Source organism: Diaporthe batatas (assembly GCF_019321695.1).
Source record: "Diaporthe batatas strain CRI 302-4 chromosome Unknown Contig00007, whole genome shotgun sequence".
Taxonomy (NCBI): domain Eukaryota; kingdom Fungi; phylum Ascomycota; class Sordariomycetes; order Diaporthales; family Diaporthaceae; genus Diaporthe; species Diaporthe batatas.
In genome coordinates, this window is record NW_025408554.1 from 1,789,023 (window position 1) to 1,813,371 (window position 24,349).

The following is a 24,349-nucleotide window of genomic DNA, read 5'->3' on the forward strand; positions in this document are numbered from 1 at the left end:
CCAAGATCAATGCAGCCCAGATGGTCCAGAGGGCCATGTAGTTCAATTTCCCACGAATGAAAGCCGGATCGTGTTTTCCAAGTAGTTTGCTGAGAATATAATGTGACTGGGTGGTCACGTGTGAAGGTTGGTTGTGTAACGCAACTGTTGGGTCGGTCCACCGTGGACTTTGGCTGTAGGTGGCCCAGCTGCTCGTCAGGGGTGTGAATAATCTTGTGTGGTAATCTCAGTATGGGATCTTGCAGTTCTTGCTGAGATCCAAGTATAAAATCTTGTTGTTGGTGGTTGGGATCGCGACCCAGGACAACACCATGCAATCCGCAACCAGCCGAGGAACAGCCAGCCACCTTGGCCGATCAGGAATGGAAACGTGGAATCAAGCCACATCCAAGTAAAACGGGTTCAATAACTGATCTCCTGGTACTTATGAAGTCTAACGTGTGCACAGGCCAAATAGGCCGTCCTTTTCTCATGACGTCCCATTCTCTTGACTGGTTAATGTAACATTCTCCCCATGGGATATAAGAGTCGGATAACATTAACAGTTTGTCAGTATCGTGGCTAATTCATCATACAATGTTCTACTTTCCAATACTAGCCAGTATGGTGTGGCAGACATGGCCAACCATCAAGCGGCAGCTCGGACGATATGATAGGTATTACACCGGGCAGGTATCAGGCAGGATCTAGCAGTACAGATTTATGTGTTCTATGTGTACACCAACCAAACTGACCAGGCATGTGGAGACATGAACTGACTGACTTGCTGTTTGCAAAACACTTGTTTCGTGAAGCTGACCAGGCAATTGGAGACATGAACTGGCTGACTTGCTGTTTGCGAAACAATTGTTTCACGAAACAGTTGTACTAGCCATGGAAAGAAAAAGATTTCCAATAAACATTGCAATTCCTAAGTAGTACAATGGTTAGGGATAACAAATGTTAGTGTGGCGCTAATAGTGTTGACTATTCATACTCATATCTAATATGTTCACTGGCTAGGGACAACAAATGTTAGTGTGGCGCTAATAGTATTGACTATTCATACTCATGTCTAATATATTCACTGGCTACCTAGGTAGGGAGAACAAATGTTAGCGTGGCGCTAATAGTGTTGACTATTCATACTCATGTCTAATATGTTCACTGGTCTTCTCTTCCTGTCTCTAGCGCCAAGCTAACATTTGTTATCCCTGACTATTGTACATAGCCTTAGAAGTGCCATGATACTTGCCGACAAGTGCTCACCACGAAACTCCAATCTCAGCTGAGAGATGAAGAACAGCACGAGCAGGGAGGAGGAGAGGATGAGATTAGAATCAAAGAGGGAGCATATGATTTCATTCATCTCTTTTTTCTTTTTTCTCTTTCTTTTTTACAGAAGAATGAGCATACAATCTAGGACTTCACTGTGGTGTAGATTGACTGTTCCCATCACGTTGCAAATCAAAGCCGGGAGCAAACAAATACCTCTGCCCACAATTTGATGCATGTTTTGGTAGGCCCATCCAAACATCTCTTGCCTACCGGTACCCAGGTAGGTATTGTCTGACCCCATTCAGTGACTCATTAGCCTCTTAAGTTACCTCAATACTGACAGTCAAGGCTGGCCCGTGCCTTCGTTGACTGGACCCAGTCTGCCGCCTCTTCAAGCTCAGTCCAACTGCTTTCGTTTCTAATCCTCATACCTGGCAGGCTTCGCTTCGATTCCGCAAACGTCCGAAGACACACATAGCGCCTTCATACAGTGGCAAACGCTCAAGACCCAGCGTTTGACTTGGAAAAACAAGCTCAGCCAATCCTCCCTTTTTTATCTTGGTCCAGCCTCCTTCTAAGGTTTCTTCCACCAGTCTTCGAAGCACACTTCGAAAATAAACATTCGAGGCAACCCAGACAGACAGGGCAAACAAACAAACAAACAACCAAAAACGTGCAAATCGCCTTCTGTCTGTGTTCCACATGGTTTCCCCCCCTTGGGCTTTGTTCCCGTCGAGGGACGGTAGGGACTGGAGGGACGAGCATGTCAGCAGGTCGGTACTTTTTCTTCCAGCGTCGCGTGTCTTCGTGTCCCTCAGAATCCCATGGCCGTTACTAGGCCAATTTTTCAATCAGAACGCTCAACCAGTCTCACAGATACAATGCCTGCTTTCCTCGGACCGTCCGCACTTCGGGCCACATCGGTGGGGATCAATCACATGGCAACGCTGATCCAAACAAGTGAGTTGTTTGATATTTGCGGACAGTCACAAGTAAATGTCTGGGCGCTCTCTGACGTATCTCCAGTGTTGGTAGTCCCAGCGGCCACATGGTCCAAGGTGACAACAATGAGAATTCGGGCGTTTCTGCTGATAAGTGAGTCTGCTTCAGGGTGTTCAAAGCACTCATTTTGTTTCTTCATATCGTATCATTCCTAGTTACAGACATACGTTGCTAATACCTATGCCTCCAGTACCCCCGGGGGAGCATCTGATGATGAGGAGAGGTCTGCGGTGATCCCCATCGAAAACACCTCGCGAGAGGCCAATCAGCCTCAGGCGACGACTCCCACTACTAGTCCAGCTCCATCGCCCACACATATTCAGCCGAGCACACCGGGCTATGGGCAGCTGCTCCTAGACCCCCTCAATGATCCAAGGGCTGCCACAGGGTTGCTCCAACCAAGACCGCTTGATGTCCTCTCCTGGAGGGGTTACCCACAGGACGCCACCTCTCTTCCATGGGGTAGAGCTCCGCGGCCAAATGTTGCCCCAACCCCTCATCGTGAGCTCCAGCCTCGCGCTCGCGGATTGGATGCAGCTGCAGAACGAGAACCCAGCTTACCATCAGCCGTGAACACGGAGAGATATGGGATTCTGGCACCGCCACCCCGCGTGTACGTTGAGAACAACCCTGATATTAGCACTCAGCCACGCGCCGTCAATCCTGCCTCCGTATTATGCCACCCGACGACCAATCTTCCTCCGACGCTTGCCGAGTAGGACTCGGAGCTCGAGCAGCGAGGTTTTGGCCCGTCGGCATACAAGGCACGAGCAAAAGCGAACCGCGGAAGATCTACGGCAAGCCAGAGTGGTGCTGGCCCTGCGAGCGGCGGTGGCTTGAGAGCTTCCCAGACGGTCCACCGGCTGATGGCTCCTGAGCAAGACATGGCTTCCCCAGACTCACCTGCTGCACAGCCTCGTCCTGGGTCGGCCCCCTACCGCCATTCCAGCCCTCGACCGATTCCCACCCTTTCAACGCCGGCTCGTAGAACCGAAGACGAGCAGGTCCGCCAGAGGAGGACGATTTCCAAGCCCTGGAACATTCTGGGAATCTCTAAGACGAGCTGGACACGCACCCGTACGCCCTGGGGAAAGGATGGCATGTCCAAGAAAAAGTGGTTGAGAAAACAGGGAGTTTCTGCATACCATTACGAAAAGCTCGCTCGTGCTGGGGTTATGAGGCTCCAGACGGTACAGGAGGCTGCCGACGAGGCTGCTTTTGCTGATACCGGCGCTCCCGCCTCAAAGGACCAGGAGCTGGGCGGGAGGCGTACCCGCTCTGAGGCCCGCATGGTGGAGGAGGACGAGGAGGAAGACGAAGACGAAGACGATGGTAACAGCGCGAGGAGCTCCTCTGACGGCACTGGTGCACCTTGCCCCGACTCCGACTCCGACTCCGATTTTGTTCCCTAGAGTGCAAATAGGGGTGCCGGGGAGAGGTACGGATCACCATCCTCCCTCGGACTGGGGCCCTGTCCCCGCGCATAAGCCCAGCAGCGAGGGCGTCAAATCACCAATGCTCTTTCTCGAGAGCCGTGATATAATGATGACACCGGAAGACCCTTCATCCTGAAAAGAAGGAGTTGTTGAGACAGATTACCACGACTATCCGCTATGCTGCTGCGGTATCTCCCCCTAAACTATGAGACACCCTCCTATGAGACACCCTACAATGAAGTGGTGCTCTATAGAGGAACTTCTTGCGGAAGGTGACTACATAGATAGGAAGCAGTTCAGCCATTGGGACTCCGTCATGATACATGATTATTTCCAAAGGTGCCTGGCGGTACCGTGATAGTCAATACACGTGATTGATCAAGCCTAGTTCGGGTCCTTGAACGCCTTTTGTTTTGACACTGACAGCATCGCAGTGGCGTTGTCTGGCATCTTGTTTACAGGATGGATTTTGTAATGATATTTGCCCTGTGATCATACATACCTCGATTTAGTAATATTCCACCTCGGAGCAGGTAATTACTTGTTCGTGGCATATTTAATAGTTTGCGTGTTGAGATAACTTTCGCAAGACTTCCCGCGGCCAAGGTTCCTGGATTCGCTGCTCACAATGATCTTGTTTCGCCGACCTGGCCATTACACATAATAGTATGGGTATTGAGCTCGACGGATGTGAATAGCTAAGCCTCCTCGTGAACAGAACACTCTCTCGCCGTGCTATCTGTGAGAGTAGAAAGCCGGTCCGATGGGAAATCATTCGGATTCCTCCTCATCCTCGGACTCAGCTTCGCCCTCGGACAGCTCGTCCTCGAGCTCATCCTCTTCGGATCCCTCACCGTCCTCGCTGCCTTCGCTCTCTTCGCTCCCGGCTCCCTCTTCCTCCTCCTCTTCTTCGTCATCATCGCTTCCCTCAATCTTCTTCTGCTCCTCCTCTTTCCTCTTCCTGTCGTCCTCCTTTCGTGCCTCCTCCAGCATTTTACGCCTCTCTTCTCTCTGCTTCCTCTGGCCCATCGCAAACGCTCCTACGGGTGTCTTCTCCCAGTCGAATCCGCTGAGGAACTTGTCCACCTGCGTCCTGTTCTTAGGAGCAAAGTCGATCTTGGACCGCTTCTCCTCGATGAACTTGGCGTTCGCATCCAGCTTCTGCACCAAGAGCGAAATCTGCGAAACAAGCTTGGAGTTCTTGTTGCCACTGTTGCCCTTTTTGTTTCCCCTAGCCTCCTTGCTCCATCGCTTGAGCATGACCACGACAGGCAGAGCAAACTCCGGGAAGGCAATGTTGGTGGACCAGATCGCAAAGTACTCGCAGAATAGTTCGACAACCTGCTCGCCAACACCGTCCTGGTAGACACGAGTGCGCAAGTACGACTTGGGTGCCTTGTACTGGACGCTGAAGTCCAGCGCCTTCAGCGTCGTAGCTTTTGGAGGCTTCTTCATCTCGGCAGAATTCAAAACCTCGATCAGGGCTGAAGCCAACGGGATGTACGTGCCCGTCGCACGGGACAGCCGCAGGAGGGAGCGGATGAGCTGGAATCGCAGGGGAAAGTAGGTGGCTGTGGGGATCAAGCGCATGGCGCCGAGGGTGACCTGGACGAGCGGGTAGATGAGCAGCTTCAGCTGGCTCTCCTTCCCATGCTCGGCCTCCTTCAGCATACTGCAGTGCTCGGCCAGCACGCAGGACCAGAAGTCTAGGGAGTGCACATATTGCCAGTTGTAGACGGCCTTGTATGACTCGTTCTGGTTGTGGGTAATGCTGTTTCGCAGGTGAATGGCGAGCTGACGGATGAAGGTGAACGCGGTTGTGTAGCCGATGCTCTGGTCGATGCCCCAGAGCTCAGCTGCAGAGTTCTTCATCAGGTTGATGCCTTGTATGGTGTTGGGGTTCGTCGACCGGCTGCCCTGGATCAGGCCCTGGTAGGCGACCTTGAGAACAGCCTCCCGAATGCCCTTGTCCCCGATAACAACGAGTCTTCTTAGAACCAGGAATGCCGTGATTCTGGTGGCGTCACTGCTGGAGGACTGTGACCAAAAGTGCACTACAGTCTTGATGAGATTCTTCAAGACCTTGCGCAACGACAGCAGGTAGGGCAGTAATGGTGTCAAGGCGGACAGTGTAAGTTTAAGTGTGGCATCATCAGAGAGTGTTCCAAGAAGGTGAAGAACCGATGCTGTGTAGCTCTTGACAAGTATCGAGAGTGTCTTGAACTTCTTCGAGTCTGTTGGCACATAGACCTTGCCACTTGCCGTCTCCTTGACAGGCACGTGATGCTGTAAGACGTCTGGTATTTGCTTCAACGCAACGACGAGGATGTCGTGGTAGACCTCTGGGCTTGTGATGGAGTACTTTTGCGTGTTCTCTTCGTCGTCCTCGTTGAGATGCGCAGCACTTCGGAAGGCCAGAACAACTTGCCTCGCTGCCCTGAGGGAGTTGTTGTCTTCTATTGAGGCTTTCCATCTTGCGATCATCGCCTTTGTGAGCTCATTGCGTGTTGAGAACTCGTCGTCCGACTCCTCATCAGCCGCTTTCTTGCCCTTCTTCTGCTTCTTCTTTGGTCGGTCCTCGTCTTCCCCGGAGCTCAACTCGTCAATCTCGGCCATGTCCACGTTTTCGTCGAATTCGAGCGCTTCAGGGTCATTTTCCTGCAGGTATTTGTAGAATTCCGGGTCATCCTTGGCCAATGCATCCATGTCCTCTCTGCCAATCCCGATGTTCTCTCCGCCTGATTCATCTTCGCTGTCGTCGGCAGATTCCGGTTCACCAGCGCCACCGCTGTGGTCTTCGTCTGAGTCCTCCGAATCCTGGCCATCTCGCTTCCTCTTGCCCAGCTTCTTGCCAGCCTTCTTGGTGTCCTTGCCCTTGTCGAGAATCTCGAAGCCACCGCTGAAGAAGTCGTCGACGCTCATGCTGCTGACAGTGGCGCCTGGTTTCTTCTTGTCGCTGGGCTGTTTGGAGGCATCCTTGGGGCCCTTGAAGAACTCATCGTCCTTTGTGTGCTTCGATTGCTTCTTGTTCTTGGCTTGGAATCGCTTCTTGACCTTTGACTCCTCCTTGCGCTTGTCCAGGACACCCTTGAGATGTTTCTTTTCAAACTTCTTGGTCGCCTTTGCGTTCTTTTTTGTGGGTGCCATTTTTGCGGGCGACTGTGCTCAAATGGCAAGAGAAGCGCAAGTTCGGAGGCTGGCTCTGGGGATTGTCAAAAAGTTCCTAAAGCTAGGGAATGCGACCTTGATTCTCAGAAAATTTCCAGGCTAATCGTTATCGGGCTATCAGTTGGAATTACTCCAATCAGTGCCGGCTCCTAACCCTCCAACTCGTACAGTAAGTCGGGGACTCGTTCCTCCTGGGCTTATTCTTGGCAGTGGTTGTCGAAGCCTAGAGTGGCACCTGAGCACCTGGGCAGGTAGGTGGATGAGCGTCCGCACGCATCAAGTTTTCCTTTCTCACCGTCAACATGATCTTTACAACATACCAACTCCTCTTTTTCACGATAAGATGATACCCAGGCAAGCGTACGCGCCCACGCCGCACAGCTACGTCCCAAATACAGCGCTGTCGGCAACAATAAATCTGGACGAGGCGTGTCTGCCCAAAGCTGCACTGTGTGAGCGCCGCTAACAACACATCCAGGAGGTGAAGCTCGCCGACACTCGTGCGGAGCGAGACTTGCAGGACTCGCTCGCCGAGATCTTCAGCATCATCATAACCCTCGATGAGCTGGAAAAAGCATTTCTCAAGGATGCAATTCCCGAGGCAGAATATACCGAGATCTGCGAGAGATCGCTGAAGCAGTACAAGTCGATACTGGCCGATGAGGCTGTTGCGAGGGCGTTTGTAGGGCTGGAGGAGTTCAAGGCTGAATGGGATGTGAGTTCCCAGTCACCTAGTGTTCCACACACAGTGGAGATTCCCGCAGAGGGGGCAAACCCAAAGCTCGATCTGACAGCATGCGACAGCTCGAGGTCCCGCGCGCAACAGAGCGCATCCGCGTCGGCATGCCGTCCACAGCTGTGACGGCGTCCTCAGGGGCCGCGCCCGCGCCCGCCGCCACCGGGAACACGAGCGGCGCGCTTATCCTAGAGGCCACGCAGGATTTCATCACCTTCCTGGATGCGCTGCGACTTGGCCTGCTGGCCAAGGACCAGCTGCACCCGCTCCTGACGGACGTCATCCAGTCGGTGAACAAGGTGACCGACAGGGATTTCGAGAACAGGGGCAAGATTGTGAACTGGCTCATCACGCTGAATCAGATGAAGGCGAGCGAGGAGCTGAGCGAGGCCCAGGCGAGGGAGCTGGAGCTGGATATCAACTCGGCTTATCAGGGATTCAAGTCTACTCTGACATAAAGCGGGCCAGTCGTCCCGGCATGAGTAGTGATGTCTTCATAGGAAAAGCCACGAGCGAGAGCCCGGCGTTCGATGCTCCCTCTGTGGCATTTCTCTTTTCATTTTCTGAAGTATGCTATACGAGGAACGTCCAGAAACTGGGGTAGACAAATTCCTCCTCGAATATGCGTCGCACCTGCTCCAGCACGAAGCGCTCCACCTTGCCCACGTTCTTGAGGCTTTGCTTGCCCCCTTCCCTCTGCCCGATTTCACTTTCAACCCTGATCTCTTGGAGCAAGCCGCCCATCTTACCTGGCCGAATGCTGGACGGGCCGGCACCTTCGGGCGGATCTTCAGCCGGCCCGGTGCCGTCGCTTCCAACAGCCGCCAGCGCGTCCTCGGGGCTCAGAAAACAAAAGTGCACCCGCTTCCTGATGTGGGCGACAACCCCAACCCCGTCGAACGACAGGCCCGTGATGCTCAGCCGTAGGGGGATGCCCACGAAACTTGGCATTGGGTAGTCGAGAAGGATGTCCGCGGTGAGCAACAGCTTCACGTCGCCAGAGTACTTGATCCGGAAGACGGCCTGGATGTCCTCGGTCCTCGGTTCGCGGTACCGACGCTGGTCCTTCTGGTACTGTTCGTCCTGTTGTTCCTCATCCTCTGTGATTGCCGAGCCGGCGAGCATGGAGGTGGATGCGTTCGTGTTATCCCGCGTGGGCGGCCTTGAAGTCCCTGCGGAGGAAGTGGGCGCGAAAGTAGACACGCTCGACTTCTCTCGCAGGGCCGTACTGCTCGGGTGTAATGGAGTGAGGCCACTGATGGTGTTGTGAGAGTCGGCCCCGGAGCCCGAGCTCTGGCTGGGGTTCCTGCTGTGGCTCGAGGCACGGCCGTCCAATGAGCGCTGTCTACTCATCGTCTCTGGAAATGTTGCTGAATTCATCGTAGACAGGGGACTAGTGCCGCCCGCCTCGGGCGTCCAGCGGTGATTATGGTGGTGATTATTGTTGCCGAGATGGGCACCCGCGACCGCAGCCAGGGGCGTCTGGGTGCCGGAGGGCCCACCCATGAGGTGCGAGTGGAAGTAGCTGAGATTCGAGGTCCCGCCCGGTATGCCTGGTGTCGAAGTGCCCAGGAACGGACTTCCCAAGTCCTGCATCGGCGCCAGGGGCCCGCCCCGAACCGGCGACCCAGCTATGCCTGCGGTGCTGATATGCGGGGGTATCGCCGTCAGCCTCGCCTGCTGGCCGTTCCTCCGCCGCTTCTCAGACGCCAACATGAGCTCCTCAGGGACGCCCGTGCCCTCACCTCCGAGGCCGTGGTCGAAGTGCTGCCCGTCATGCTCATCCTCGGAGGCGGAGTCCTCGTCGTCGGCCGCGAGGTTCTCCTCGTAGAAGTCGGGGAGCGGGTCTGTGATGTCCTTGAGCTCGAGCTCGGGCGGCGTGGTTCCGAACTCGAAGTGGTGGACTGTCACAGACTTGATGAAGCGAGGTAACGGGACAGACTGGAACTTGGTGTGGATAAAGTCACGAATGCTGTGGGCCAGCGCCTCGCCATCTGGGCCGGTGGTGAGGGTCTCCCAGTTGAGATCGATCGACATGAGCAAGAACAGCCAAATGAGGTCAAGACACGTTTGTGGGCTGTCAGGAACCGGAGGATGTGGACGCAGCTTGCAGCCTGGATGGCGGCTGCAAACCTGCTGAGGATCCCGATGATGCTGGAGCTTTGGCACAGTAGCGCCTCGGGTCGATGTGGACGTTTTGGGCTGTTCCACTCCTACGCACGGTACGGGAGACTCATCCGTGACATTATAGCCTCCAGTACAGAAGATGCTCTAAACTCTGGATCAAACCCCTTCCCAAGGTGAACAATCAAAAAAGAGCCGGTAAACGTGCCTCCGTTGGAAGCAACAGTCAGCCAAGTCCGTCACTTCCGCACGGGCCACAAGGCACTGTAGAGTGATTGTGGCCGGTGCTTGTTGATGAAAACCCCAAGGTGAAGCATGTACCGGAGAAGTGCTCTGGGCACATGGCTAATTCCTCAAACTTCCACAGTTATTTTCCATGAGATTCTTGCAACAAAGCTGGTATGGACATTTGTTGTATAGAAAGCTAATGGTCAATCTACCTCCTAGAGACCTACTTCGCATTAAACTCGTATCATACCGTTTTAATCAAGTCTGGTTGCATCAGTAGCCTGGCGCTGATGGCTTCTACTATATACATCATTCCCCAAAGAGTTGAGATGCTTTGGATAGTCCTGGTGAAGCGAATCTGGGCTTTCTGAAACAGGCTTTGGCATGACTTGAGTTTTCAAGCCGACACAAGCCCAACATTAGAAGATGACGTCAACATTTTGGGAAAGCATCGACAATGAGCAGATGGCGAATCCAAATACACAACCCTGGAAGAGACGGGATTGAGATATATTACATATCATGAGAATGGATTCTGTAGGCAAGGATCAGGATATAAGTGTGAATCTCCGCCATGCTTGGTTGGTGATTGTTCTTAGTCCCGACAGCAAGCGATAATGGTCATGATAAACGGAAAGATGATTAATACGGACGCATGCCTCATTCCTGAACACCAGATGCTGAATCTACTAGCTTGAATGCTGAGCCAACTGTCCTGCTCTCACTCTCAATATGGCCAATATGTTGGAGCCTGTGAGATAGCGGAGGAGAGCCTCAACGCACGCAGCTTGACAGGAACGACGTGTAGTTAGAGCCTAGCTGTCGAAAAGCGGTGACAATGCTATGGTGCCCCGCTTCATGTGATTTGTGATATTGGTGCATACCAAGAACAAGACGTTCCCAAGGCCGTGATTAATCTGCGCTGCACCTATTGTCGACGAATGCTGTACTTAGTGTGGTATTGTTTCGTTAAGCCGTGTTGATGCTGAACGCCTGGTTGGCCGCTATTCCGAACTCGCCTAGCGGAAGGTGTCAATTTCCCAGGAGGTGAAGAGACACCTAGGAAGACTGCAAATACGGTGCTGGTTGCCAGACCGTGCCAGACCAGCTCAGAGCTTCCCGAGTCAGCAGGGTCCAGCACACCGATTCGTGGCCGGCGGGTGGATTCTCTGAACCTGAGGCCAAAGAGTCCGTGTTCAAGGGCCCAGAGACGCGGCCAAGCCTGTCTCGGGGCTACGATGTCGCCCGCCCACCCCTCCCTTCAAAGAAAAACATGCGGCCGACCCGAGGTAAGCCATGGTCTCGTTGCCTGGCACTGGCAGAAAGGGGGTACGGCGTGGTTGAGCCTGCAGTCGGCAGCTCGGATTGACGGCCGAATAAACAGGCGGCCAGTGTCAGGCCTCTCTGCCGTGGTCCGGCCGGCCGAGGCATCGGACCTGCCTGCTGTGTCTCAGAGGCTCGGGGGCAAATCAGTCCCGGAGCGCACGCACAGCCTGGACGGCGTTATGATTTCATAAGGCGTTGGACACTTGCAGGGTGGTGTGCTATTATTAGCCAGCGCTCGGAGGGAGGCCCACGAGCTAAAAAGTCCCCAGGGTCTTCAGGTCTTTTGGTCACCGACCACCCCCAAGGAGCCGGGGCTGGGCGTGGGGTGGTCCGAGCTCTCCCCTGCTTGCCCGCTAGGCCTGCACAGCCTTCGGCTCGTGCCTGTAACTCGGTACAGCTGTCGTAATGTGGCGGGTTGGAATTGCGTGGACCCCCTCTCAATGTTGATGAAACGAGTCAGGCGAGGCTGCCCTTCAGACGCCCGCCGGACCTGCCAGCCAGCCAGCTTGCACGCGGTTTCCAGGATGAGACGAGACAGCAGAGGACGGCCGTGCAAGCAAATCGTCATCTGGCAGTCCTGCACATCATCAGGTCGGGGAGCGAGCTCGTATTTCAAGACTCCTGGGATCACGGCAGCCAGTCTGCCAGTCTGCCAGTCTGCCACTTTATCAAGTTGGTGCTTGGTCGAATCAAGCTGCCGATCGAGGGCCCTCATCCCTTGCAATAATAGCACGAGGTGGCATTAGCGGTGACCTCATCCCTCGCAAACACCAGGTGCTTGAACCAAGGTGTCTTGGTGGTTTCAGGCAAGAGGAAGGGAAAAAACTAGAATCTCTGCCCAGGCCAAGAGCAAGAGAAGGGTCCAGAGTGCCGACTGAGCGACATTGGTCGGCGGGTAAGCACTTGGTGTTTGATCGCTCATGCGACTGCCTGTGCTGCGTCAGCCTTGCCTTTCGTAGCTTCGTTGGCTGAGCATGTGGATTATAATTTGGTGTATGTAAGTAGTTGTTGTGGCTTGTCAGCTTGTGTTTCTGGAAACCAGCACCGGGACGACGCCCCGCAGCCAACGTGCAGACAACGAACGGTCTATGCCTGTCCAGCCGCAGGTCAAGGCCAGCCAGACCCGTCGCAGGGTGCTGCGAGGCGTGTCTGATGGCGTCTGATATGGATCCCATGAAGCGGCCGCTCTACACAAGGCCCGGTGACCCTGTTTGTGTAAACCAACAAGCCGACAAACCAACGGGCCAACAACAGCCGAGTACTGCACTCGGTAATAACCACAACAGCCACATGTGCTAGTTGGAACCACAGTAGAATGCGGAGGATGAGTTCTCAGCCGGATTCGTCATGCCCCCTCCCCCCCACCCACAAAATCCGATGCAGCTGATGGGATTTCTGCAGACAACGCACCGCCAGCCAAGCCTTCCGTCACCGAGCTGCTGCAGAGGGGAAACAGAGATCTGTTGACGTCGGGATGTTCCCAGCGTGGCACTTGTGCACAAGCATACACCAGCGGCGGCCGTCGTCTGGCAGGGCCGCTAGTCACTGCGCCACTGGCAATACACAATCACAAAGCGATCTTCGGCTGGGCAGCAAATCTTTTTCTTGCTGCGGCAACAAGCCAGACAACCACAGCTGAGAAAAGTGGGCCTGCCAGGCTTGGGACCCCGTACCTGGCAGGGGTGACGTTGAAGGGCACCGCCCACTCTGCCACCGCCCACACATATCCCACCCTCGGGCCTGGCCTGGCCTGCCCATGCCCAGCCTGGTGTGTTGCCCAAGCCTGGCATGCCCCAGCCCCAGCCCCAAACCCAGCCAACACCGCCAGGCCCTTGCACGTCAGTCTTTATTTATCTGCTTCATCCCCCTCTGCCAGCTGGTTTATGTCTCACGTCTGTCCTTCTCTCTCTCATTCTCTCGCTCTCACCCTTTTTTCTGGACAACTTCTCAACAGGGTTTGGTATTCCATCGTTGGTGTTTTCCACACGACCTCACCAAGCCAAAGGTCCCATAATCGAGTGACACCTCACATAGCGACGACGTCATACTACGCGCCTGCAAACTCTCCACCGATCGATCCTCTTTGGACTTAATAACAACACGCCAAGATGGGTAACATAGGAAGGATATTCTGCGTGGCTCTGCCATTTGCCCTGACAGTGGCCAGTTTGATCGCCCTGCTGGTCGCTGGTCTCTCGGGGGTTACCGACAAGAGCATGTACCTTTTCAAGGTCAACACCACCGATCTGTCCATCAGCTCGTCCTCCATCACCAGCTTGTTAAGCGACCGGGGCCTCCACCAGCGTGATCTCTCGGATTCCATTATTGCTGCCACCAGCGGTGCTGCTAGCGGTGCCTCCGACTTCGTCTCGAGTGCCACTGACTCCGCCCAGGCTGCTGGCGCCTCTTCCCTTGCCGACGTCGAGTCCTCCATCACCGGCATTGCCAGCGGTACCAACATCACAGCTTCCGACCTCGGCCTGCCTGACGCCTACCTGGTCAGCCTGTGGGGCTACTGCGAGATTGCTGCTTCTGGAGACAAGACCTGTGAGAAGGCCCAGTTCGACTGGGCTTCCAACGCCAGCTCCAACTTCCAGGCCAAGCTCGACTCCGTCGCCGGTGCCTCTGGCGAGAATGTCACCATTCCTGACAGCATCAAGACCGCCATGAATACCTTCAGTACCGTCACCAAGTGGACCGAGGTCGTTTTCATCATCGCCTACGTCGCCCTCGGAGTCTCGCTGTTCCTGGGCATCTTCGCCAACTGCTCGCGGGCCTTCTCGTGCTGCACCTTCATCACCTCGGCCTTTGCCGCCTTTGCCGTCTGTGCTGCCGCTGCCCTGGCCACTGCTATGGCTTCTGTCGTTGTCGGTGCCGTCGAGGGTACCGCCAAGGTGTACGGCGTCACCGGCTCCATCAACACGAAGTTCCTGGCCGCCGCGTGGATTGGGGCCGCCTTCGCCATCGGTGCGGCCTTCTTCTGGATGTTCACTATCTGCTGCTGTGCCCCCGACCACAACAAGTCCCGTGGCAAGAGCGCCGGTTTCAGCCGCAACAAGCACCTCGACGACGCCGAGAAGCTACCCATGTCTGGTGCCTACGCGCCCCTGGGCGAGTCTCAACACGCCTACGGAGGTGGCCATGACAACGCGTACGGCAACACTGCCTACGGTGGTGGCTTTGGCCAGGGCGCCGCATACGGCAACCCCCGGACTGGTCGTAATGACCTGGCCTACGAGCCTTACCAGCACCGCTCTTAAGCAGCCACCACTGGAGATCTAGCCAATCCGCGGGGTTTGGGCTTTCTCGGATGTACAAAGAGCAGTGCAGCCCTGGGCCGTTGAGCGCCACGGATGGAAATGCTCCTCAACTTGTTCTAAACCTGTGTTTTCTACTTGCATGTATGGCGTTTTGGGCCCTGTGGATAGGGCATGTTGGGTTATGACGACTTTTTAATCCCTCGGGAGGGTTGAGGGAGGATTTTCACGAATTTGGGCCAGGTAGACTGTTAATATTACAGGATATGATACCCGCTAAAACCCCGGGAAGAAATGAAATCATAAGTATTAGAAACATAAAATGCGGCCCAGACATTTGATATGCCCTTGTGGATACTTGCCTGGTGGATTCGGGTCGTTAGCAAACGGCTTGCAGTCGTCTCTGAGTAGTAAAAAATGCACAAGACATTGACAGGTTTCTTAAAGCATATAAGCAGTTCCATGACCAGAATTTGAGGATGATTGATGCACGACACAGATCGCGGTCTGGAGTCCGTCGTCGCCTCGCTGGTCTTGACGCGATCGCAGCCACAAACCGGCACGCCGCCGAATTTTTGACTCACCCACCCGTACATAATTTTCTTGACACCCGCACCCACGACCTTACGACATGAACCGCCATGTGCCGCCCCGTCTCCAACGGCAACATGTCCACTGCCCTATCACTGCGCTAGCATTCTTCAGGCCGCCGGCCGCCGCCGGCAGCGGACCGCTTTACGTCCTCTCGGGCGAGGACACCTGCCTAAAAGTCTACGATGCTGAGACCCGGCTGCTGCGCGCCACGGTTCGCGTCTTCGCCGCGCAGCCCATCCAGGGCATCTCAGCCCCCAGCGCCACTGGGGAGGAGGAGGAGTCGGCCTCGTCGGACAGTGTGCTCATCTGGGGTGGCCCGCTCGTGACGGTCCTGCCGGCGTCGGTGCTCGCCGGCCTTCTCCGCGACGGGGAGGACGGGGAGGACGGGCCCGGCTGTACCGCAGAACACACCGTGCCCGAGAGGCTGGTGCTGCGCGCGCCGGACTGGATCTACCACGGCGCCGTGTCAGCCCACCAGCCCGGCCTGGCAGCGGTCGTGACGGCTCACAACGAGGTCATACCCTTACTGCGTGCCCGAGGGCCCGCCGGCGGCGGCTGGGGTTTCGGGCAGCTGAGGTCGCCCCCGTCCCGGCCGATCCTGTACTCGGCGCAGATCAGGTGGACCCTCGGCGGCGAGGTACTGGTCGCGGCGGGGACCGTGTTCGGGGAGATCATTGTGTGGAAGTGCCGCGTCGCCACCGCCGGCGGGGATGACCATGATGACGAGGCGGCGGTCGAGGTCCTGCAAGTCTTCACCGGCCACGAGGGCTCCATCTTCGGCGTTGACTTCTCCCCGGAGGTCGTGATAGACCGCACGACCAATGCACCGTCCAGGCTGCTGGTGAGCTGCAGCGACGACCGGACGGTACGCGTGTGGCATGTTTCCGAGGCGGGTTCCGCCCGGAGGAAGAGCCTGGCCGATCGCGTTTTCACCGAGGCGAGGGAGACGGGCTTCGGCGAGAACTTATCTGCCACGGAGCTTGAGGCTATGGCCAGTCACCCTTCTGCGAAACCGCTGGCGGTGGCCATGGGACATGTTTCGAGGATATGGAGCGTGCGATTTTCTACGCAGAGCATGAACTATACTTCCTCAGGCGGGGCACTTAGGAGCTTGGCATTGTATTCCTTCGGCGAGGATGGCACGGCGCAGAAGTGGAGGCTTCAGTTTGACGAGAAGAGCGGGAATGGATCGCCTGGTCCAGACGACACGGTTCTGGTGGCCGGTCTCACGCACAGGGCGACGTTCCACAACCACGATGGGAAACACGTCTGGTCGAGCGCTCTGCATTTCCCCGCGCCGTCGTCGGCAGAGAAAGAGCTCCTTGCTACTGGTGGCAGTGATGGCAATATACAGCTTGTGGAGGAGAGCCTGACACGGCTCGAAGGGGACGCCGCCTCCGCTCTGCAAACTCATGAAGCCTCGGCGCTCTCGAGCAAACCCCCAGCCGGCCAGACCAGCTCAAATGCTCGTTATCTGGCTGACAGTGGTCCCGTCGACAGCGAGCCACTGCACATGTACGGACTCCCATCGGCAACGTCTGTCGTTGCAACGACAGCATCAGGACGCATCTTGGCCGGATCCCTGGGTACCGCTGGGGCGTCCTGGAAGGAATGTGCAGTGCCTCAATCAACATGCGATGATCTAAGAAATTACCAGACTGTCCGAAACGCAGGGCCGGATACCACGCTCATCGGGTCTCCCAGTGGACAAGTCTATGTTTATGTCAACGATAATATTCGACCGGTTATCAAACTGCACCGGAAGGTCGCCGATATGTTTGTTCTACCCCTGGAAGACTTCTGTAGGCTTGGGCTCTGCGAGGCAGTGTCCGGCCAAGTAGCGACCGCCGTGACGACCATGGGGAGCTCAGAAGTTAGGCTCCTGTTGCTGGATCCTGTGGCAGAGCAAGTTGTTGTGCATGAAGTCTGCATAGAACTGGAAAGAGGATTCATACCGACTGCAGCCGGGATCTGCCAGGATCTTATAATATTTGGCTCTCGCATTGGCTCACTCTCGCTGCACAGACTGGACCAAAGCAGGGGAGGCTTCCGAAGAGTAGCCCACGCCAGCCGCCCTGGCCAGAAAGATTCGGTCTCCAGCATCGTACCCTTACCTGCAAGGACCGGTCTACCCTGTCCCTACTTCCTGACGACTTCTCGAGACGGCCGCTACAGGATTTACGAAACTACCAAGCAGGCTTGTGGGTCTGACGATGCCGTCAGCCTCTCTCTCCGCCACGAAGCCGTCCCGCCGCTGGGGCCCATCATCGAAAGAGGCTTCTTCACCACCACGACCTCCGATCCGGGCTCGAAGCCACATCTCATCCTCTGCGGCTTTCGCAGCAGGGAATTTGTAGTGTGGGACGAGACGACGCAGCAGGAGCTCGCCAATGTCGAGTGCGGCGGCGGCCACCGTGCCTTCACCTTCCACGTCGACCCGGCCTCGCCCGAGAGGGTCTCATTCATATGGACCAGGGCGTCACGCACCTGTGTCTACATGCAGGATGGCGTTTCGAAGCGCTCGCTCAAGCCGGGCGGCCACGGGAGGGAGATCAAGGCGGCGGGGGCGGCGGCAAAGGGAGGGCTCCTGGCGACGGGGGCGGAGGACACAAACATCCGGATATGGCGGGTCGACAGCAGTAACCGAGCCAGCCGAGGGCCGAGCCCGGGGCTGAGCTGCCTGGCCGTCGTGGAGAGGCACACGAACGGCATCCAGTGCCTGAGATGGACGGGTGAGAACTACCTGGTCAGCAGCGGCGGGGGCGAGGAGATGTTTATCTGGAGGGTCGCACAGCTGGAGCACACGGCGTATGAGGGCATCACGGTGCTGTGCGAGGGGGTATATCCCGACAAGACGCGCGACGGGGACCTGCGCATAATGAGCTTTGACGTACAGACCGTGAGCGCGGTCGACGATGGCGGGGACAAGGGCGGCGAGGTTCTTTGTCTGTCGCTGGTATTGTCCAACTCGACGCTCAAGACGTACCGGTACTCCAAGGACGAGGGGTTTGCGCTTCTGGCCCAGGGCCGCTACACCGGCGCTTGCCTGATGCAGATCCGGCACCTCCATGTCCAGCCGGAGTCTGGCGGGCCCTGGGGCCTGCACGTCCTGACGGCGTCCACAGATGGGCATCTCGCCGTCTGGAAGGCGACGAGCATAGCGACGACGCCCGGACAGATGCCAGCCGCCGAGTACGAGCTGCTCGAGACGCAGCGGCTACACCAGAGCGGCATCAAAGGCATCGACCTGAGAGCACTCAGCCACCCGGGGTCCTCCCGGGGGTCGTATGCCGTGCTCACCGGCGGCGACGACAACGCCATCGGATACGCCCGCCTTGACTGGACGGCAGGCGCGGAGTTCAGGATCACGTCCCGGTCGCTGGTGAGCGGGGCGCACGCTGCCGCCATCACAGGCCTCTGCATCACCAGGGTCGACTCGGGCGGGGGCGCGGCCGGCCCGTGTCGAGTTATGCTGTGCACCGCCAGCAACGACCAGAGGGTCCGGGCCTGGGTGGCTGCGGTCGGGGCCGGGGGCGCCCTGGGGAAGGTGTCACTGGTGGGCGACCGGTACAGCGCCGTGGCCGACTGTGGGGACCTCGAGCAGGTGGGCGAGGGCAGGGTGGTCGCCGTCGGGGTTGGGATGGAGCTTTGGGGTGTATAGATCAGTCTTGACTGCGCGTTCACCCTGTTGTTGGCTGGCATGTTATGGACCTTAGACAGCCCTTACTAGACCCCTTGCATTTATTTGCCCCTGTTCCTCCTGTAGATACATGTTGCTCAGCTTCACGATATCCGGGCTCGTGCACCAGGCCGATGCAACCCATGCCATGGGGCCTGGCGCACAAGAGCATGTGGCTCGAGAGCCAGAGTTTCCACAGCCCTGGGCCCCAAGCAGCTGCAAGTGCTGCGGTATACTGTATACAACTTTACCGTGGACTTGGCTGCAGGTGAGGCGAAAGCTACAAGTGTGTATTACAGTCCGCACACGAGCGCACACGCTCAACCCGCAGACGGCCGGTTGATCTGCACGGCCCAAGTACGGCCCCCGGCTGATGGAGTTGGGGCAAGGATGTCCCCGTGGCGGCGAGGTGAATGACTCTCCGTGTGCTCCCATGACAGATCGAGGGCAAGAGGTTGTACTCCGTAGTCCGTTGGCACGTCGCCGGTTGAAACCGTCCGCCCGAGCTGCCAGCAGCGGGTGGCTTGCCTTGTACGGCTGGCTGGCGCTCTGTGGCTTGCCTCTCTGTCTGCGGGCAAGATAAGATGGACGGCATTGAATTTCAATGCGGTGCTCCCCTCCCCCTCCCCCCTCAAGGCCTTGTTCATGTGGCCAAGCCCATAGGCCCGCTTGGCGCTGTTCCTGGCGACGATGGCCTTCTAATAATAAGGCTGGGGGACGGAGCGGAGTTGGTGCCAAACGAGCAAGCCGGACGATATCCCCACAAAACGATCATTGGGGGCGCATGTTGCATTGCCAGACAGACCATTGTTGGGTTGGTGGTGGCTCGTCCGCACCGGCGCAGGGAACGGACTGAAGAGCCATGAACGGGTCGTAATTGTAAACTAATCAGCATTTATTACCAGTTGGACTAGGGGAAATCGGTCCATGGACAGTGCCTGCACGGGCGGGACGCTGGCCGAACCAAGGTGCTATCAAAATAGACATGTTGGGTGGTGCGGCTGGGCCGGGCCTGGGGCAAGAAGGTGGGCAGGTGGGGTGCGGGCAGCAAGATGTACCTAGGTACCCAGGTACTTTTTATTCGGGTGTCGAGGGGGACGTGACTGTCAAACGGCACCCCGCGTCTCCATCGCTGGAAGGTGCAGTCAGTCAGACCGACCTTTGGGATGCTGGACACGGGCGTTGCTGGCGGACCGCTGTCGTGGAGCGCCCAGAGGTCCCAAGGCGCCAGTCATGCTCGCCAAGCCTCTCTTGGAACCAAGATCATGGCCGTCCTTCTGCTCTCCCTCTCCCGGCTGCCACTCAGCACCAGCACAGCACCAGCACAGCAGACGTCCAGAGTGCCCGTCCAGACTGCCCGACCTCAATGTCGGTCCGACCCCCCCTCTGAAACATTCTGCTCGAGGGCGCCCTCTCCCAAGCTTGCTCCAAGTACTCCGTACCTAGGTAGAGGCAGTTAACCCAATCCTCCCGGACCCGGCGCCCAGCGCCCAGCCCAGCGTCACTCACCCAAGCTTCCGCGCCGAACTCCACAAAGCCTTGCCCCTCCTCTCCCTCTGCTGTCCCATTTGATCCATCGCAACAAAGCCAGGCTCTGCTCCTGGGCCTCGCTCCTCGCTACACCGCAGCCTCAACCACACGCCCATACACTCACACACTCACACACTCACACACTCACACACTCACACACTCACACTCACACACTCACACACTCTTACGCCCACACGCACCACCAACTGGCAACTGCCCCCCGCCTCACCCCTGGCAGGACTCATCCCGTTCCTGCCTCCCTTACAGCCAACGCACGTCTCTCGGCTGTCTGTCGACCGGCCAAAAACCCACTCCGCCAGCCCCTCCCAAAAGAGAGGCGCTCCTTGACCGAAACAGAGGTACCGCCAACGAAACACTTTGGCCCGTCCTAAAACAACCCGACCCCCGCGACTTTCCTTCCTGATTGCCTCTACATCCCACTCACTGCCTGCTGCTCGCTCTCGGTGTTCCGAACGGTGAGTCAGGCACGCCCGCCCTGCTGCCCCTGCTTGGCTGGCCCGTCTCTACGCCCGCCTCCGTCCACCCTCCCCGTATCTCCCGCTCGAATCCCCGGCCCAAGCTTCTGCCTGCACCGTCGTATTCACAGCCTCCTCGCTCCGTCGTCACCCACCCCGCCGTCGCCACCCGCCCATCCATCCTGCCATACCAGCGCAAGGCTGACAACTATTGTCTTGCCCTCCCGGCGTCTAGACCACCTCCGCCCATCGCTCCCCCACCCTGCTCGGGCCCACTCACCTGACCTCATCGCCCTCGAACCGTCGACGCCCGCTCGTCATCCTCGCTCTCCACCGCCGACCCATCCATCCACTCCTCTCGACACCACCTCCCCGCGACCCGCGTACCAGTCACCAAACACGGAGTCCATACAGCGCCTTCGACGCCCCACCACTGCCACGCGTCTCGTGGCTGTCCTCGTCAGACTCTATCACCCCCCCTAGGACCACCTCGCGCATCACGGGCTCACAACACACAATCACCACCTTCCCACGGCGAAAACGGGTGCAGCGATAGGCTATCGTGGCATTGTCAACCCGCCCACATACCTCACACGCGCACACCGTTTAGCCTGCCGGATTCTCTGACCTTGCCGCCCACACCTGGCCACGCCCATTTTCGCCATGGGAAACCAGCCATCAAAGGACGGTAGCAGCACGCCGAGGCCCAACAGCTCCGCCGGCGCGGGCGACCGCAGCCCGGACGGCCTGCAGTCCCTGCCGTCATTCAGCAAGTCAGACACCAAGGACTCGACGAGGTCCTTCAAGACTCTCCGCTCAAAGATCCCGGGCTCGTCCGCCAAAACCGATAGCCCGCGCAACTCGGCGCTCTTGTCTAATGGTGACGCCGGCGATAAATCAGATGCAGGGTCTGTCAAGTCCGGCCGCAGTGGCCGCTTCTCCCGCAGCAGGTCCTCGGATCCTGCCGTGTCCCCGACCTCGCCCTCGTCCATCGACACCGGCGTGACCTCTCCCCTCGACGAGGCCCAACCGCCTCCCTCCCCCATCCAGTCTGGTTCCGGCATGTCAGGAAAGCACGATGTCAGCGCCGCACAGGCGTCGGGCGAGGTTGACCACGTGTCCGATGCGCCCCCATCAGGGGTGCCGGATCCAAACGGCGAGGCGCAGCAACCAGGCCAGTCGATACTGGTCAGGCGCGACAACTCGGTCAATCCAGTTCACGGAGGGACATCGCCCGGTCAAGACCAGTCTGCCAGCGTCGCCATGAGTGAGATCAAGGATATCGACCTGGATGACTTCATCAAGCGATTGCTGGACGCTGGTTATGCCGGCAAGGTGACCAAGAGCGTGTGTCTGAAGAATGCCGAGATTGTGGCTATTTGCCAGCGTGCTCGGGAGGTGCTTCTGACCCAGCCTGCGCTGTTGGAACTGGACGCGCCAGTCAAGATCGTCGGCGACGTGCACGGGCAGTATACGGACCTCATCCGTATGTTCGAAATGTGCGGGTTCCCACCCACCGCCAATTTCCTCTTCCTGGGTGACTACGTCGACCGAGGCAAGCAATCGCTCGAGACCATCCTCCTCCTGCTCTGCTACAAGCTCAAGTTCCCCGAGAACTTCTTTCTCCTCCGTGGCAACCACGAGTGCGCCAACGTCACGCGCGTCTACGGATTTTACGACGAGTGCAAACGGAGGTGCAACGTCAAGATCTGGAAGACCTTTATCGACACTTTCAACACCCTTCCAATCGCCGCCATTGTCGCTGGCAAGATCTTCTGTGTGCACGGCGGCCTGTCGCCTGCGCTCAGGGACATGGACGACATCCGAAACATCGCTCGACCAACCGATGTACCCGACTATGGGCTACTGAACGATCTGCTGTGGTCTGACCCGGCTGACATGGATGCGGACTGGGAAGCAAATGAGCGAGGTGTCAGCTATTGTTTTGGGAAGAAGGTCATCACAGACTTCCTCACGACCCATGACTTTGACCTTGTTTGTCGTGCGCACATGGTTGTTGAAGATGGGTATGAGTTTTTCACGGACAGGGTACTAGTCACCGTGTTCAGTGCGCCAAATGTAAGCCAACTCGTCGTGGCCCGTCCCTCCCCTGTGTACCTATACTGACCTGCTCTAGTACTGTGGTGAGTTCGACAACTGGGGCGCCGTCATGTCCGTCTCTTCGGAATTGTTATGTAGTTTCGAGCTCCTGAAGCCCCTCGACTCCAACGCCCTGAAGAGCCACATAAAAAAGGGCCGAAACAAAAGGCAACAAATGCTGAACAGTCCGGTACGTCGCGGCTCACATCCCACTCACTACTTGCCACAGCACCATGACTAACTCTACCCACCTCGCAGCCTGCGAACGTCTACCCCCAAAGTGTCTAAAGGCGGCCGCCAACAGAGTGGTGTACAATTCAAAAGACCGGGCGGTCTTATATACAACAAATGTCATACAGACAATTTCCATTCGCGCCGGTAGAAGGCTAGAAGGACAAATATTCGACAATAGCATCGCATAAGTCGAGCCAGAACGTTCCGAGTGCAACATGGCTAGAACAATAAGGAGAACATTGACGGACAACCGGGTTCAACAGCGACCGGAAAGATCAGAGGCAGCGCGGCTTGCAGCTCCAGGTCCACTCGACGCTATGAACGCGTCAAGGATGGTGACCACAGCCCGTCAGCGACTCGGGGCGGGAGAACAACCACGGTTTGCCGTGGTCGGATCAGGGGTTCAGATCTTGTGAAAGAGATCGGCCTTCGAGGCCTTGGCTGTCTACTGCTAGCCGTGTGCACCCGGGCCGTTTGCTCAATCCTCTTGAGGTGGCACATGAAGGGGGCATGATAACAGGGCGCATGGACGCGTATGCGCGCGCACGTGTGTATCAATGGGTTGTAGCGACGTTGGTGGCTACCAGCATCGAAAGGGATGGCAGAAGCAAGTTGTGTGGTTGACTTGTTACAAGAAGAGCCAGGCGTTTCCGATCAGGGCACGCCGTCTCTATGTGATGTGATGGATATGGTGTAAGATGATGACGATTCTCCTGTACGGGTACACATGTATTTTTTCTTCACACCCAATTGGAAGCTTTCCAACATAACTTTGTCAGAGGTGTCTTCACCATAGCGGAATTCCATTTGCTGTTGTTCGCATGACCATTTCCAACGGTTCTCTTTTCTTTTGCGGTGTCTGCTAGTTTCCTATCAAAAAGAGAAGGAAGGAAAAGAGCAGTGTGAATGCTCTAAAGTTTCCAATGGGACTACTGATTCTTGCTCGAATAGAACGCCTGCGCCAGAGACCGTTTCCCTGTACACGACCACGGATGAAAGTGATAGATATGAGACCCGGTGTCTTTGCTTCAGGTCTATTCGTGACGGCCAAAGATGAGCAATCCCGACGGAGTAAGGGGCAAGCAAAGGCGCTCTTCCATGCAGTCTCATGCATGTAGGTCAGCTGCGAGAGAAACTGGGACGAGGAGCGCGCGACACGGGACGGGCTTGGGCTGTTGCACACAATATCCGTCGGGCTGTAT

At 56.9% G+C, this 24,349-nt stretch overlaps 7 protein-coding genes across 7 annotated transcripts; 5 read left to right on the plus strand and 2 right to left on the minus strand.

Annotated features, from left to right (window-relative positions):
• Window positions 1-3,143: 3,143 nt before the first annotated feature.
• Window positions 3,144-3,846, plus strand: KVR01_007069 (uncharacterized protein; the record flags this gene model as incomplete). The annotated part of the gene is made up of 2 exons (XM_044782111.1): window positions 3,144-3,184; window positions 3,248-3,846. 2 exons carry the CDS (start codon window positions 3,144-3,146, stop codon window positions 3,669-3,671), a joined length of 465 nt encoding a protein of 154 aa, XP_044644500.1. The 3' UTR covers window positions 3,672-3,846.
• A 503-nt stretch (window positions 3,847-4,349) lies between these two features.
• KVR01_006840 (mRNA-binding ribosome synthesis protein NOC2) lies at window positions 4,350-6,924 on the minus strand. The gene has a single exon (XM_044783193.1). It carries the CDS (start codon window positions 6,840-6,842, stop codon window positions 4,467-4,469), a length of 2,376 nt encoding a protein of 791 aa, XP_044644271.1. The 5' UTR covers window positions 6,843-6,924; the 3' UTR covers window positions 4,350-4,466.
• Window positions 6,925-7,206: 282 nt separating this feature from the next.
• On the plus strand, window positions 7,207-8,057 carry KVR01_006892 (ESCRT-I subunit protein VPS28; the record flags this gene model as incomplete). Its single annotated transcript, XM_044782912.1, has 3 exons — window positions 7,207-7,248; window positions 7,342-7,578; window positions 7,668-8,057. 3 exons carry the CDS (start codon window positions 7,207-7,209, stop codon window positions 8,055-8,057), a joined length of 669 nt encoding a protein of 222 aa, XP_044644323.1.
• A 115-nt stretch (window positions 8,058-8,172) lies between these two features.
• KVR01_006703 (ERMES complex subunit MDM12) lies at window positions 8,173-9,636 on the minus strand (the record flags this gene model as incomplete). Its single annotated transcript, XM_044793256.1, has 1 exon — window positions 8,173-9,636. The coding sequence occupies one exon, from the start codon at window positions 9,634-9,636 to the stop codon at window positions 8,173-8,175; it is 1,464 nt and encodes a 487-aa protein (XP_044644134.1).
• Window positions 9,637-13,385: 3,749 nt separating this feature from the next.
• Window positions 13,386-14,537, plus strand: KVR01_006864 (uncharacterized protein; the record flags this gene model as incomplete). The annotated part of the gene is made up of 1 exon (XM_044785390.1): window positions 13,386-14,537. One exon carries the CDS (start codon window positions 13,386-13,388, stop codon window positions 14,535-14,537), a length of 1,152 nt encoding a protein of 383 aa, XP_044644295.1.
• Window positions 14,538-15,060: 523 nt separating this feature from the next.
• KVR01_006997 (uncharacterized protein) lies at window positions 15,061-19,665 on the plus strand. Its single transcript, XM_044786093.1, has one exon. It carries the CDS (start codon window positions 15,166-15,168, stop codon window positions 18,787-18,789), a length of 3,624 nt encoding a protein of 1,207 aa, XP_044644428.1. The 5' UTR covers window positions 15,061-15,165; the 3' UTR covers window positions 18,790-19,665.
• A 290-nt stretch (window positions 19,666-19,955) lies between these two features.
• Window positions 19,956-23,969, plus strand: KVR01_006909 (uncharacterized protein). Its single transcript, XM_044794522.1, has 4 exons — window positions 19,956-20,813; window positions 21,049-22,892; window positions 22,951-23,103; window positions 23,172-23,969. The coding sequence occupies exons 2-4, from the start codon at window positions 21,477-21,479 to the stop codon at window positions 23,199-23,201; spliced, it is 1,599 nt and encodes a 532-aa protein (XP_044644340.1). The 5' UTR covers window positions 19,956-20,813; window positions 21,049-21,476; the 3' UTR covers window positions 23,202-23,969.
• The last annotated feature ends 380 nt before the right edge of the window (window positions 23,970-24,349 follow it).

Excerpts from the sequence above, each read along its gene's own strand:
- KVR01_006909 (XM_044794522.1), top strand. The coding sequence starts at position 21,477 with ATGGGAAACCAGCCATCAAAGGACGGTAGCAGCACGCCGAGGCCCAAC. Across the intron at positions 22,893-22,950 it reads CCGTGTTCAGTGCGCCAAAT|TACTGTGGTGAGTTCGACAA; the intron begins GTAAGCCAACTC and ends GACCTGCTCTAG. Across the intron at positions 23,104-23,171 it reads AACAAATGCTGAACAGTCCG|CCTGCGAACGTCTACCCCCA; the intron begins GTACGTCGCGGC and ends CCCACCTCGCAG.
- KVR01_006840 (XM_044783193.1), bottom strand. The coding sequence starts at position 6,842 with ATGGCACCCACAAAAAAGAACGCAAAGGCGACCAAGAAGTTTGAAAAG.
- KVR01_006997 (XM_044786093.1), top strand. The coding sequence starts at position 15,166 with ATGAACCGCCATGTGCCGCCCCGTCTCCAACGGCAACATGTCCACTGC.